This window comes from Borostomias antarcticus (assembly GCF_949987555.1).
Source record: "Borostomias antarcticus genome assembly, contig: scaffold_185, whole genome shotgun sequence".
NCBI lineage: Eukaryota > Metazoa > Chordata > Actinopteri > Stomiiformes > Stomiidae > Borostomias > Borostomias antarcticus.
The window spans coordinates 90,054-102,553 of record NW_028175567.1 but is presented as its reverse complement, the minus strand read 5'-3'; the positions used below and the strand labels follow the sequence as shown (position 1 = coordinate 102,553).

The following is a 12,500-nucleotide window of genomic DNA, read 5'->3' as shown; positions in this document are numbered from 1 at the left end:
GGTGGGTGGGTGGGTGGGTGGGTGGGTGAGTGTGTGTGTGTGTGTGTGTGTGTGTGTGTTCGCGCGCGTGCAAAAAAATGTCCTTGACAAAGGACGAGGAACATGAAAAAATATTTGCCCTTAAATAAAAAATAAAATAAAAAACCCTTTTTCATCTGTTGTGTGCGGTGAACCTTTTCTATTTTTGAAGTATTAATTTCCTGACATCGCCAGCACGAACAGGAGAATATCTGAGCTGTGCAGGGCATTCTACTTTTGAACATTTAAAATAAAAAAGTATTAATCTCTTGGGGCTGTGGTCAAAGCCACCCTCACCACACCTCCCAGGAGTCTGCTGGAGGGGGTCCGCCATGGCGTTACATTACATTACATTACAGTCATTGAGCAGACACGTTTATCCATAGAGACTAACAATAATTGCATTTAATGTAGGAAAAGCCAATGTACCACTACTTGCCAGAACTCACAAGTGCATCTTCTTTCTAAAACAAGTGACTAAGAGCATAATCTAGTGCTGAAGGCAAAGTAGGTAGCAGAGGTAGCAGAGCGTAGCGGTCGGGGGGGGGGTGTAGGGTTTGACCATGGCCTGGAGGTAGGAGGGGGCTGTTCCTTTCATTGCCCTGTAGGCTAGCGCCAGAGTTTTAAACTGGATGCGAGCCGCTACAGGGAGCCAGTGTAGAGAACAGATTAGGGAAGTTGTGTGGGAGAACTTGGGGTGGTTGAACACCAGGCGAGCAGCACCTTAAAGTTCCAGCTGTTTAATGGCTGACGCCGGCGCCCCAGCGAGGAGGGAGTTGCAGTAGTCCAGGCGGGAGATGACCAGGGCCTGGATGAGTACCTGCGCCATTTCATCAGTGAGGAAAGGGCGAATCCTCCTGATGTTGTAGAGCAGGGGTGCCCAACCCGTCGATCGCGAGCTACCGGTAGACCGTGGACTGATACCAAGTCGATCGCGAGCTGTTTAGGAAAAAAAGTTTAATTTTTATATAAATCTTTCTTTAAATGTGTATCATTCCTGCCGTGTACCCCGTCACTTCAACACATAAAAGACAACAACGCTGGGCACGTTTTATAGACATAGCCTACGTTAACGTGAATCTGTTGTCTGGGCGCGTGTGAAAGTTCAGTCAAGGTCAACATAATATTAGCTAGTTGACGAAGCGCCTAGTAACGTCAAGCAAAAGAGCAAAAACCTTCAATTTTCACCCTGAATGGGAGGAGGATTTTTTTGTTTTGTTTATTCACACTCAAAGCCAGTTTGTCTCATCTGCAATGCAAGCGTTGCATTAGCAAAGAAGGGCAATCTGGAGCGACATTTCAAGACAGTACACGGGCGCTATGAGAAGGATTACCCTGCGAAGACGGCTCTACGCTCCACAAAAGTTCGGGAATTGAAGGCACAGCTAGCAGCCCAGCAGTCAATCTTCACCAAACCCAAGGCCCAGGGTAAAGCCGCAACTATAGCTTCCTATCGTGCCAGTCACGTTCTTGCCAGACACAAGAAGTCGTTCAAGGACGGCGAAATTGTGAAAGAAGCGTTTCTTGAGGTTGCGGATAGCCTTTTCAACGACTTCAAGAATAAAACGGAGATTGTGAAGGCCATTAAGGACGTACAGCTGTCCCGGAGTACTACTACAAGGCGATGTGGGGGAATGGCTGTCGATGTCGAGGAGCAACTCACGAAGGATATTGATGCATGTGAGTGCTTTTCTCTACAATTCGATGAGTCAACTGATATGGTGGATGTAGCACAGTTGTGTGTGTTTATCCGAATGGTTTTTGGAGACATGAGCGCCAAGGAAGAGCTACTCACCATTTTGCCATTGAAAGGGCACACCAGAGGCGAAGATACCTATTTTGTATCTGGTTTGCTTCTCTGTTTGTTGGGTGCATATTGCATACAGGCCAGTAAGGGCTATGGCTCCCTACTGTGTGTGTGTGTGTGTGTGTGTGTGAGAGAGAGAGAGAGAGAGAGATAAAGGGGGAGGGTTTGTGATGGTCTCCAAGTGGCTGTGACAAAGAGAAAAAAAGTCTGTTGTGAGTTTACTATGCAGACTGGGAACTGTGTGTCTGTGTTGTATGCGCGTGTGTGTGTGTGTGTGCGCGCGTGTGTGTGTTTGCGATGTTGAAACTGGACTGGTAGATCTCGACAGGCTGGCTTCTTGAAAAGTAGATCTTGGTTCAAAAAAGGTTGGGCACCCCTGTTGTAGAGCATGAATCTGCAGGAACGTGTGACGGATGTGACATGTGCGGAGAACGACAGTTCGTCATCCAGGGTCACACCCAGATTCCTCGCAGTCCGAGTCAGGGTCGCCACTGTGTCTTCAATGGTGATGGCCAGGTCCCGGTGCGGGCAGCCCTTCCCCGGGAGGAACAGCAGCTCAGTCTTGTCCAGGTTGAGCTTAAGGTGATGTGTCGTCATCCACTCCGAGATGTCAGCCAAGCACCCAGCTACAGCGTTGTATATTTCCAGGCTCTTTCGCTGTTGCGTTGGACTTCATGAAGACTTGACTCAGCGGAGGGCTGGGAGGTTTGGGGTGACTCAGCGGAGGGCTGGGAGGTTTAGGGTGACTCAGCTGAAGGCTGAATGTTGGAGGGGGCCTGGGAGTGGAAGCAGCCATCCGCACTGCAATGCTCGCCCATGCAGCCTTCTTCCATGGGGTATATGCACAACTCCAGTAGGCTACTTCCTGAAAGTAGACATGCTTCTTTATTTCCTGTCTTACACTATTGGATGAAATGATTATTCAGGTGTGCCTGATCATTGTGCTGCAGTCAGGCACACCTGACTTATCACTTCATCAATAGTATAGAACAGGAAATGGAGAAGCATGTCTAATTTCAGGAAGTACTAGAGTTGTACATAGGTCCTACTGGTTGGCATTCGCATTGCAGGAAGCCGCCAAACAGGACGGCCTTCGGCTGCTCCACCTCGTCCAGCATGATCACTAGTTCTTCTTTGGTGAACGCTATCGCACGCTTCCTCTTCATATCTGCCATGTCGCTCAATGTGTGCAGTTACCCTTGGTTTATAGGCCACATGCGCCAACACCGGTGCCTGATTCAATTAGTCATCGTATCCATGTGAATTCTAACATGGGAATGCTACTGCCACAGGTGCAATTTATATGGGCATTATACCTTTGTTTGTATGATAACTAAATCAGTGGTCATTTTGCTATCATCATTGCCTATCATCATTAACATAATTTTTCCTGGCCTTTCAAGAAATCCCAGACGAGGCTTATGTTCCGATCCATGCTCTTTCTTGTATATTTTATTTGATGTAATGTATGAATTGGGACTATCACGAGGTCTCGCCTTGACTCTTAAATACATTAGCAGATGAGCTTTCGGAGGCATAGCTTCCTTTTTGGTAATATTAGACTGAAATAAAATAATGAAGACAGCACGTATTATATTGACACGTAATTTATTTGACTTTACAAATGGCCATCAATGTGTGCGGCATCGATGCATTCTTTTTTCAGCACCGCGCCCGCAGGGAGAGCTCCCCTAGCGATGTATCTTGGGATGGACCTAACGATGTATCTTGGGATGGACCTAACGATGTATCTTCAGGCGCCCACTAAGGGGATAGTCTGGGAAACAGTCATAGGAAAAACTGCCCTTTAGCCAAGGTAGACCTTGAGAAGCGTCGTAGAGCGCCAAGGTACAGCGAATCTGGGAAATGCGGCCTAAACAGCAGACAGTTAAGAGTTCTAACTCAGCCCTAGTATGTCAAATTAATTAAAATAATATCTAATAACACACAGCCCTAGTATGTCAAATTAATTCAAATAATATCTAATAACACACAGCCCTAGTATGTCAAATTAATTCAAATAATATCTAATAACACACAATTTCCAGTACAACACGAATCCTGAGTAAGGTTAAAATCAGGGAGTAAAAACGATAGGCCGGGTGAAATGACTGTTTTAAATCCCATTCTTTGACAGATGGTGACTAACATTTTCAATGTGACCATTTCTTCTTCTGCCTTTCTCACATTAGAAAACTCATTACAGTACATAATTACATTATTCATTTAGCTACATTATTACATTATTCATTTAGCTGACATTGATTGCATTTAACGTAGGTAGTCAGTGTTCGGTTACACTGTACTCACCACAACTCACAAATGCATCTCCTTTCTAAACAAGTAACCAAGAGCATAATGTAGTATTGAAGGCAAAGTGCAATAATCGCAATCTAAAAATATAATAGGCTTAAGAGGGAGGAATGTGGTTGTACTTCTTGAAGAGGTGAGTTTTGAGCCTTTGTTGAAAGATGGGCAGTGACTCTTCTGTCCTGACACCAGTGGGCAGAATAATCACTCTACATTTGAATATGTGACAGCGGCTGGTGATTTGGTCCGCAACTCGGCAAACCCCGAAATGCGCTAGAGGGCAAAATAAATCAAAAAACGTTTTTTTTCGTTTTTTGTTTTTTTGTGTATTACCAAAGTTGAAGTTGTGAAGAACCCACTTACTATAACAGACAACAGTTTTAGGTTCACGAAATATGTATAATTAGTCTGCAAACTAAGCTTGTTTTTAGCTGATTTCGAGCTGGGCTTGGGGGCGGGCAGATCGATTAGCATGATTTGTTTTCATTGGCTGTTGCTTCCGGGTTCTCCGCCCCCCACCCTTCCCCAACACGCCGGCTTTGTTTACATTCAGTCCCAAGTTCAACCATGGATGCTACAGCTTTTGCTAAAGAGAAGACGGGGATGGCATCCAGGACATGGAAAGAGTTTTAAGAGCAGCTAAAACTCCAGCAGAGCAGGACTCGTTCGTACACGGAGTTTTATTCTTGATGACCTGTGATACAGAGATGACTGTATCAACAAAGCCAGTTGCTACCAAGCGCAGAGTTGCGTCGAACGAGGTACCAGATTCACACCACCGCCAAGCATTCTGCTTTGCTTTGGGGTAAGCTGATCTTTATACTATCTGTGCTGTTTACATTACATTAACGTTAGTCGTTTAGCAGAAGCTCCTTTCTAAACAAGTGACTAAGTCTAGCTAGCATAACAAAGGCACTATCACTAACTAACATAGGCTAGCTAGCTAACGTTAGCTAACATGCTAGTTAGCTGAGCTAGCCCTTTGTTCCTAAACTAGCCAGCTAGTCTATTTAATCAACACATTCTGGTACTATTTTATCTATATGGAGTGCCAGTACTGTGGGCAATAGTTTAAAGTACTTTCTTCCTTCTATTCTATTGCAGTTTTGATGCAGAGAGACCTGGCATGGTTGTGGCCAGAGAACACCGTGATGCACCGGCAGTCGAGTTTCAGCTGCTGCGCAAGCCTGATGTCCTGCCCCCCAGAGAAGGTCTTCTTGTGCAAGCCCCACCCGGACTGGACATGGCCAGACAGACGTATCTCTTTGACAAGATCAGAGAGTTCTGTTCTGATGAGGGACGAGACGTCACATGTCCCCCGCCAAACTCCACAGCAGCTCAGAACAAGACTGTCTGCTTGTAGATTCACTGCAGATCATCAGGACGGACAGCACTGCAGGAGAAAGGCCACAGCCTTTTCCTGTTTGTATACTGAAGCGTTGCTTGTTCTCTTGCACAGACTTGCCCACACTTGCACAGACTGCATTGTTAGAATATTGAATACTGAGCTGAGTACTGTTGTTATTACCTTGAGTATTGAGCTGGGGACTGTTATTACTTTGTTGTACACTTGATCACAATGAACACTATGCACCTTGTCTATAAAACAGACAACTGACTGTACACTTTAACACTTAGACTGTTGCCTTTTTTTGTACACTTTACTACTTATGCTTGTACTTTATATCATGTATGTGACAATAAAGAACGTTAAATTTGAACTTCATCTTATATTGTGTTGTGAATGCCGTTAAGAACAAGATTAATACTGACTCTAAGAGTGTGGGGTCATCAGTGGGAGAGCACCTCACTTGGCAGCCACTCTCAGTTAATACCCCAAGTTGACAGCCACTCTGACAGATAATGACAGATCGTCCAGTGGGGGAGTGGCTGGGGGTGCGGTTACCAGGCTATTGTTCACGCCCATTACCTGGCAGTCAGAGGTGTGAAAATGTTGGAGAACTTTGGAGGAGGAATTCTCAGCTAAGTTGATTTGGCAGTACTAGCATTCAAATAAGCATATCTTCTTCAACTATGTTCAGATTTCAATGTATGAGACCTCATTTGAAAGCTTACAATCTGCACTTTCATAATCTGTTAAAAACTGAAAAATGACCTTTGCCTAGTTGAGGACCAAATTACCAGCGGCGGTCACATATATATTGCAGGCATGAGAATCCTTTTGTCATAGAAATTATAGTTTCATCATCTCCTTTTGTAATTCACCACCTCCCTCAACCTTTCACATAGCTGTGCTAACCTAATTCATGACAGGATGACCTCCAGGAGGTCCACACACCTAGAAATCTGTCTACTCCAGAATAACCATCCTTTGTCCCTTTGTCTCTTCAAGAAATTACCGCCTTTTCTTATGTCACGTGTCTGTATTCTCGACCACTGTTGATGACGCCTGCCATTTAATATGACGTACAATGGGTTAGCCAATCACATCCCGGAGTGCCATACCTGTGTTTTGCTTGAATATAAGGCAGTGCAAGACCAGGGGGCGGCACTTCTTTGGACAAACCACTCATGTGCGTTGTCCAGGAAGTCCTTGCGCTCGTATGTTTTCTCAATAAACCAGACTTAACCTGTTTGAGCGAATCTTGGTAAATCCTTTTTGACTAGATCAGTTAAAATCCATTACACTTTTTAATTTTTTCTCTCTCTCTCTCCCAGGAGTGATGTCATAGGTGACTCGGGTGTTCTCCTGCTCCGAGTGCCCATTCTCCTACACCTCCCGGATCTCCCTCCAGAAGCACCTCAAGAGGAGCCATGACAACCTCCATGTCTCTCTCCTGGGAAATGGAGATATCAAACCAGAGACTCTCTCCTCCTCTAGAGGACTTCCTACCACCACCCCCCTCACCCCAGCTCCCGCCTGGAGACAGAAAAGAAACAGACAAGCCAAGAACGTACCACTGTGAGTGTGGGAAGAACTTCACTCAAAAGGTTAATCTCAGATTACACCAGCGTGTTCATACAGGAGAGAAGCCGTACCACTGTGACCAGTGTGGGAAGAGATTCAGTATTGAAGCCAATCTTAGAATACACCAGCGTGTTCATACAGGAGAGAAGCCGTACCACTGTGACCAGTGTGGGAAGAGCTTCGCTCGTTCAGGAGGTTTAAAGACACACCAGCGTGCTCATACAGGAGAGAAGCCGTACTACTGTGACCAGTGTGGGAAGAGCTTTGGTAGAGAGGACACTCTCAGGACACACCAGCGTGTTCATACAGGAGAGAAGCCGTACCACTGTGGCCAGTGTGGGAAGAGCTTCAGTATTGAAGCCAATCTTAGAATACACCAGCGTGTTCATACAGGAGAGAAGCCGTACCACTGTGACCAGTGTGGGAAGAGCTTCGCTCGTTCAGGAGGTTTAAAGACACACCAGCGTGCTCATACAGGAGAGAAGCCGTACTACTGTGACCAGTGTGGGAAGAGCTTCACTCAAAAGGGTAATCTCGTATTACACCAGCGTTTTCATACAGGAGAGAAGCCGTACCACTGTGACCAGTGTGGGAAGAACTTCATTGTAGAATCTTATCTTAGGACACACCAGCGTGTTCATACAGGAGAGAAGCCGTACCACTGTGACCAGTGTGGGAAGCGCTTCGCTCATTCAGGAGTTTTAAAGACACACCAGTGTGTTCGTACAGGAGAGAAGCCGTACCACTGTGACCAGTGTGGGAAGAGCTTCAGTATTGAAGCCAAGCTTAGAAGACACCAGCGTGTTCATACAGGAGAGAAGCCGTACCACTGTGACCAGTGTGGGAAGAACTTCATTGTAGAATCTTATCTCAGGACACACCAGCGTGTTCATACAGGAGAGAAGCCGTACCACTGTGACCAGTGTGGGAAGCGCTTCGCACATTCAGGAGTTTTAAAGAGACACCAGTGTGTTCGTACAGGAGAGAAGCCGTACCACTGTGACCAGTGTGGGAAGAGCTTCAGTATTGAAGCTAACCTTAGAAGACACCAGCGTGTTCATACAGGAGAGAAGCCGTACCACTGTGACCAGTGTGGGAAGAACTTCATTCAAAAGGGTCATCTTGTATTACACCAGCGTGTTCATACAGGAGAGAAGCCGTACCACTGTGACCAGTGTGGGAAGAGCTTCGCTCAATCAGGAGATTTAAAGAGACACCAGCGTGCTCATACAGGAGAGAAGCCGTACTACTGTGACCAGTGTGGGAAGAGCTTCACTCAAAAGGGTACTCTCGTATTACACCAGCGTTTTCATACAGGAGAGAAGCCGTACCACTGTGACAAGTGTGGGAAGAGCTTCGCTCATTCAGGAGATTTAAAGAAACACCAGCGTGCTCATACAGGAGAGAAGCCGTACCACTGTGACCAGTGTGGGAAGAGCTTCAGTTTTGAAGCCAATCTTAGAACACACCAGCGTGTTCATACAGGAGAGAAGCCGTACCACTGTGACCAGTGTGGGAAGAACTTCACTCAAAAGGGTCATCTCGTATTACACCAGCGTTTTCATACAGGAGAGAAGCCGTACCACTGTGACCAGTGTGGGAAGAGATTCACTCAAAAGGGTACTCTCGTATTACACCAGCGTGTTCATACAGGAGAGAAGCCGTACCACTGTGACCAGTGTGGGAAGCGCTTCGCACATTCAGGAGTTTTAAAGAGACACCAGTGTGTTCGTACAGGAGAGAAGCCGTACCACTGTGACCAGTGTGGGAAGAACTTCACTCAAAAGGGTCATCTCGTATTACACCAGCGTTTTCATACAGGAGAGAAGCCGTACCACTGTGACCAGTGTGGGAAGAGATTCACTCAAAAGGGTACTCTCGTATTACACCAGCGTGTTCATACAGGAGAGAAGCCGTACCACTGTGACCAGTGTGGGAAGCGCTTCGCACATTCAGGAGTTTTAAAGAGACACCAGTGTGTTCGTACAGGAGAGAAGCCGTACCACTGTGACCAGTGTGGGAAGAGCTTCAGTATTGAAGCCAATCTTAGAACACACCAGCGTGTTCATACAGGAGAGAAGCCGTACCACTGTGACCAGTGTGGGAAGAACTTCACTCAAAAGGGTCATCTCGTATTACACCAGCGTGTTCATACAGGAGAGAAGCCGTACCACTGTGACCAGTGTGGGAAGGGCTTCACTCATTCAAGGGGATTAAAGACACACCAGTGTGTTCAAACAGCTCATCCAACAGCTTCACAGAGTTCACCGAGGCCTGCCTTCACAACAGCCCTGTCCATGTAGGTAAGTAGTGTGAGTGAGAGAGAGGGAAAGTAAGAGAAAGGTTTTTGTTTGTGTGACAGTTTTGTGAGCGCACAGTGCTGCCCCCTGGTGGATGAATTGATATCAACGGTCTTTTACTTTCCAGAAGATCTTTATTGTTTGTATTCTGAAGATCTTTATTGTCCCTGAAGGGCAACTAGATATACTGTACAACGACACATACAGCACAACACATGAAGTGAAGGAGGCAGAGGGTGTGAAGGAGGTGGGAGGCAGATGGTCACAGTGAATCAGACACTGTCCATCTCTCTCTCTCTCTCTCTCTCTCTCTCTCTCTCTCTCTCTCTCTCTCATTCATTCCCACTTTCCATCTCTCTCCTCTCAGGTTCACCAACTCCTACAGAAGAATCGATAGAGAAGAGAAGGACCACTGTCGTGGAAGTTGGAATGGACCTGGTTTCTGAAAGACCTTTCCCTGTTCGGATGCACGCACGCACACACACACACACACAATAACATGGCATAGCAATAGGTGCCTTGCTTGCTTGCAGTCAGGCCAACAACCATCCTGTGTTCTTCACTGGTGTTATAGCGCCACCTAGAGCTTTGGGATGAGAACACCGGTGAATCGTCAAGCCTGAATAACACCTGTATTCTGGGTGTATGGCTGGATCCTAATTCACCCCTTGGCCCTATCCCTTACTCCTAACACTTAATTTTGCGCAGTCATGTTTATGGGTAGGGCCGTCCCAATCTTCGAGGTGTCATCTGCAGGGCTACATAGCTTTCGCCATTTTTCAGACTCAACACTTCAAACCAAGGGCTATGAGAAAGCAACAAAAGATCGCCGCACATTTCCAAAATACTATTATCATTTAAAGAGTTTTTTAGGCGGTAATGTACTTGTTTAACTTCAAATCTGTGGTCAAGGTATCAAGATGGAGCCAATTTGAAAATGGACGTTTTCGGTGCTAGCTGGCCATCCAGATGACTCGGCGGACAGCGCTCATGGTACAGCGCCGACAACAGCCTTATCTCGCCAAATGTTTTAGAGATTTGCCGCTGGCTCTAATGTCTGTGTCGTGGTCTGTTTTGGGTCGGCTAACATTAGGTGGACAATCGCATAAAAGCATCAATGTAGCCTAATTTTTTCTTCTTTAAGAAAGATTCAAAAACTGATAAGCATTGTATTCTTTTTGTTTAATATCGTTTAAATTATAGAGCTTTTCTTTTTAACAAGCATAACCTGACGAATAATCGCTATGGCATGCTGATGTCTTAGCTAAGAACATTGTTGTAAGGCTGATTTGTGCATGAGTCACATTTTGACACATTTTCATGTTGCATTTCTCCCCTTATATATATATATAAGTATATGAGTGACACTCGAAATTTGACTAGTCTACCAACGAAGTTGCTGCACTTGTTACCCCTCCGTGCAGACGGGCAGATTAGACTAGAGGACCTACTGATGACGTATCGGTCTTGAAGGGGTGTCCCGTTTCATAGGGGAAGATTTCAACCCACTAGCCCTTGACTCTGTTCCAAGGGGTAGGGGTAAAAATGAGAGAATGGATTCGGCCTGTGTGTCCATTGTGTTTTTTTGTGCCGTGTTATATTTCATGGGGAGCAAGGTTCATTTTCGCAAGTGAGACTGTGTAGCCCAAAACGCTGACCCCTGACCCCTGGCCCCTGACCCCTGGCCGGCTGGGCCCATCAGGAGTGAAGTGCTACACCTGGCCAGGCGGCTCCAAGAGCAGCGCTCCTCATTGTTCTGGGAGATCGTCTCCACTCTCAACCTTTTGCTTCGTCTTGGCATTTTGTGACAGTTTTATTTCTCACTCATACAACACCTCTCATTCCTCACACTCTCCATGCACAACACCTCTCATTCCTCACACTCTCCATGCACCCACCCACTCACACCACTGACTACTGAGGGGCTCACCTCAGCCTTTTTTCTGTAAGCCTTATTTGTTGACTTTAGTTAATAAATATCTTTTGTTATCACTGCAACCTGGTATCCGTCTTCCCTCCTTGTCATGGCCACTAAGATTGTGTAATTGATGCTCCTCCTGTGTATTTGTTCAGATATTAGTATGTATTTCATATATGTTTTATAAACTGCGAAAGGTACTGAAGAGTGTGTGTGTGTGTGTGTGTGTGTGTAGGAGGGAGGGGAAGCGGCCATGTGTGTGTGTGCTCATGTGTGTAGGTGTGGTACAATATGTGAACTCTATTGTCATCAATTGTTATCATTTGGATTTCTATCAATGCATATTACATTTGAATACTTTTTAAATAATTTATTGTAAACCATTGGTTATTTGCAACAAATTTCACAGTGAAATACAACTGTCTTATACAGGTCAACGTTTATTCACTTAAAAACGTTCAACTCACGCATGTAGCATAGCGTGCTAGACAGAGGCCTTCAGATGGAACACAGCTGGGTCCTAGAACATGGCTCTGTTGTGTAGAGCAGATGTCCGGAACCTTCAAAGACAACAGAAGCATGTTCTAGAACTTCAGTCTGTTCTAGAACTTCAGTCTGTTCTAGAACTTCCGTCTGTTCTAGAACTCGTACCGGTCCTGCGGGATAGAGAGGCATACTGGATTAGCAGCTCGTATCCCTCGGCAACGCCGTGATGCTCTCTCTTGATTGGCCACTAAAGCCTGAGTTTGGTGATGCGAGGAGGAGGAGGGGCGTCTCTCCTTCGCTCTCCATCGCCATGACCCAGCGTGGTCCCCTCCTCCTCTTCCTCCCCCTCCTCTTCCTCGTCCAGTTGGAGGCTTCCTGAGGAGAACCCCATCCTGCCCCCCCCACCGGAGCGTACCATCTGGCCCAGCGAGGAGGGGGGGCAGTAGTAGGGGTAGAACACCTCTGGGTCTGAGTCACTGTAGCTACCTGCCCCGGCCCCCCCCAGCACACACAGAGACGTGGGCCGGTCCGGGAGGGGGGAGGAGCTGAGGGGCAGGTAGGTGGGTCTGGCCGGACGTGATAGGTGGGGGTAGTAGCCAAGGGGACGGAACTCGGAGGCGGGGTTAGAGGCGATGAGTCGAGGAAACTTGACGTCCGGTTGGCTGGTGGCCTTACGAGGGAGGCCCGGCAGGAAGTTGCAGTCGTCGCTGTAATGCCCCGCCTCCATGCAGC

At 46.6% G+C, this 12,500-nt stretch overlaps 1 protein-coding gene across 1 annotated transcript in view; it reads right to left on the bottom strand.

Moving 5' to 3' along the window:
* Positions 1-12,015: 12,015 nt before the first annotated feature.
* The window catches only part of LOC311329465 (FERM domain-containing protein 7), a gene marked incomplete at both ends in the record, with an annotated part of 28,801 nt that continues 28,316 nt past the window's right edge, over positions 12,016-12,500 (bottom strand). Inside the window, one exon of the mRNA XM_084463310.1 lies at positions 12,016-12,500. This exon is cut by the window's right edge and continues 562 nt beyond it. Within this exon, the coding sequence (XP_084319436.1) occupies positions 12,016-12,500 (485 nt within the window).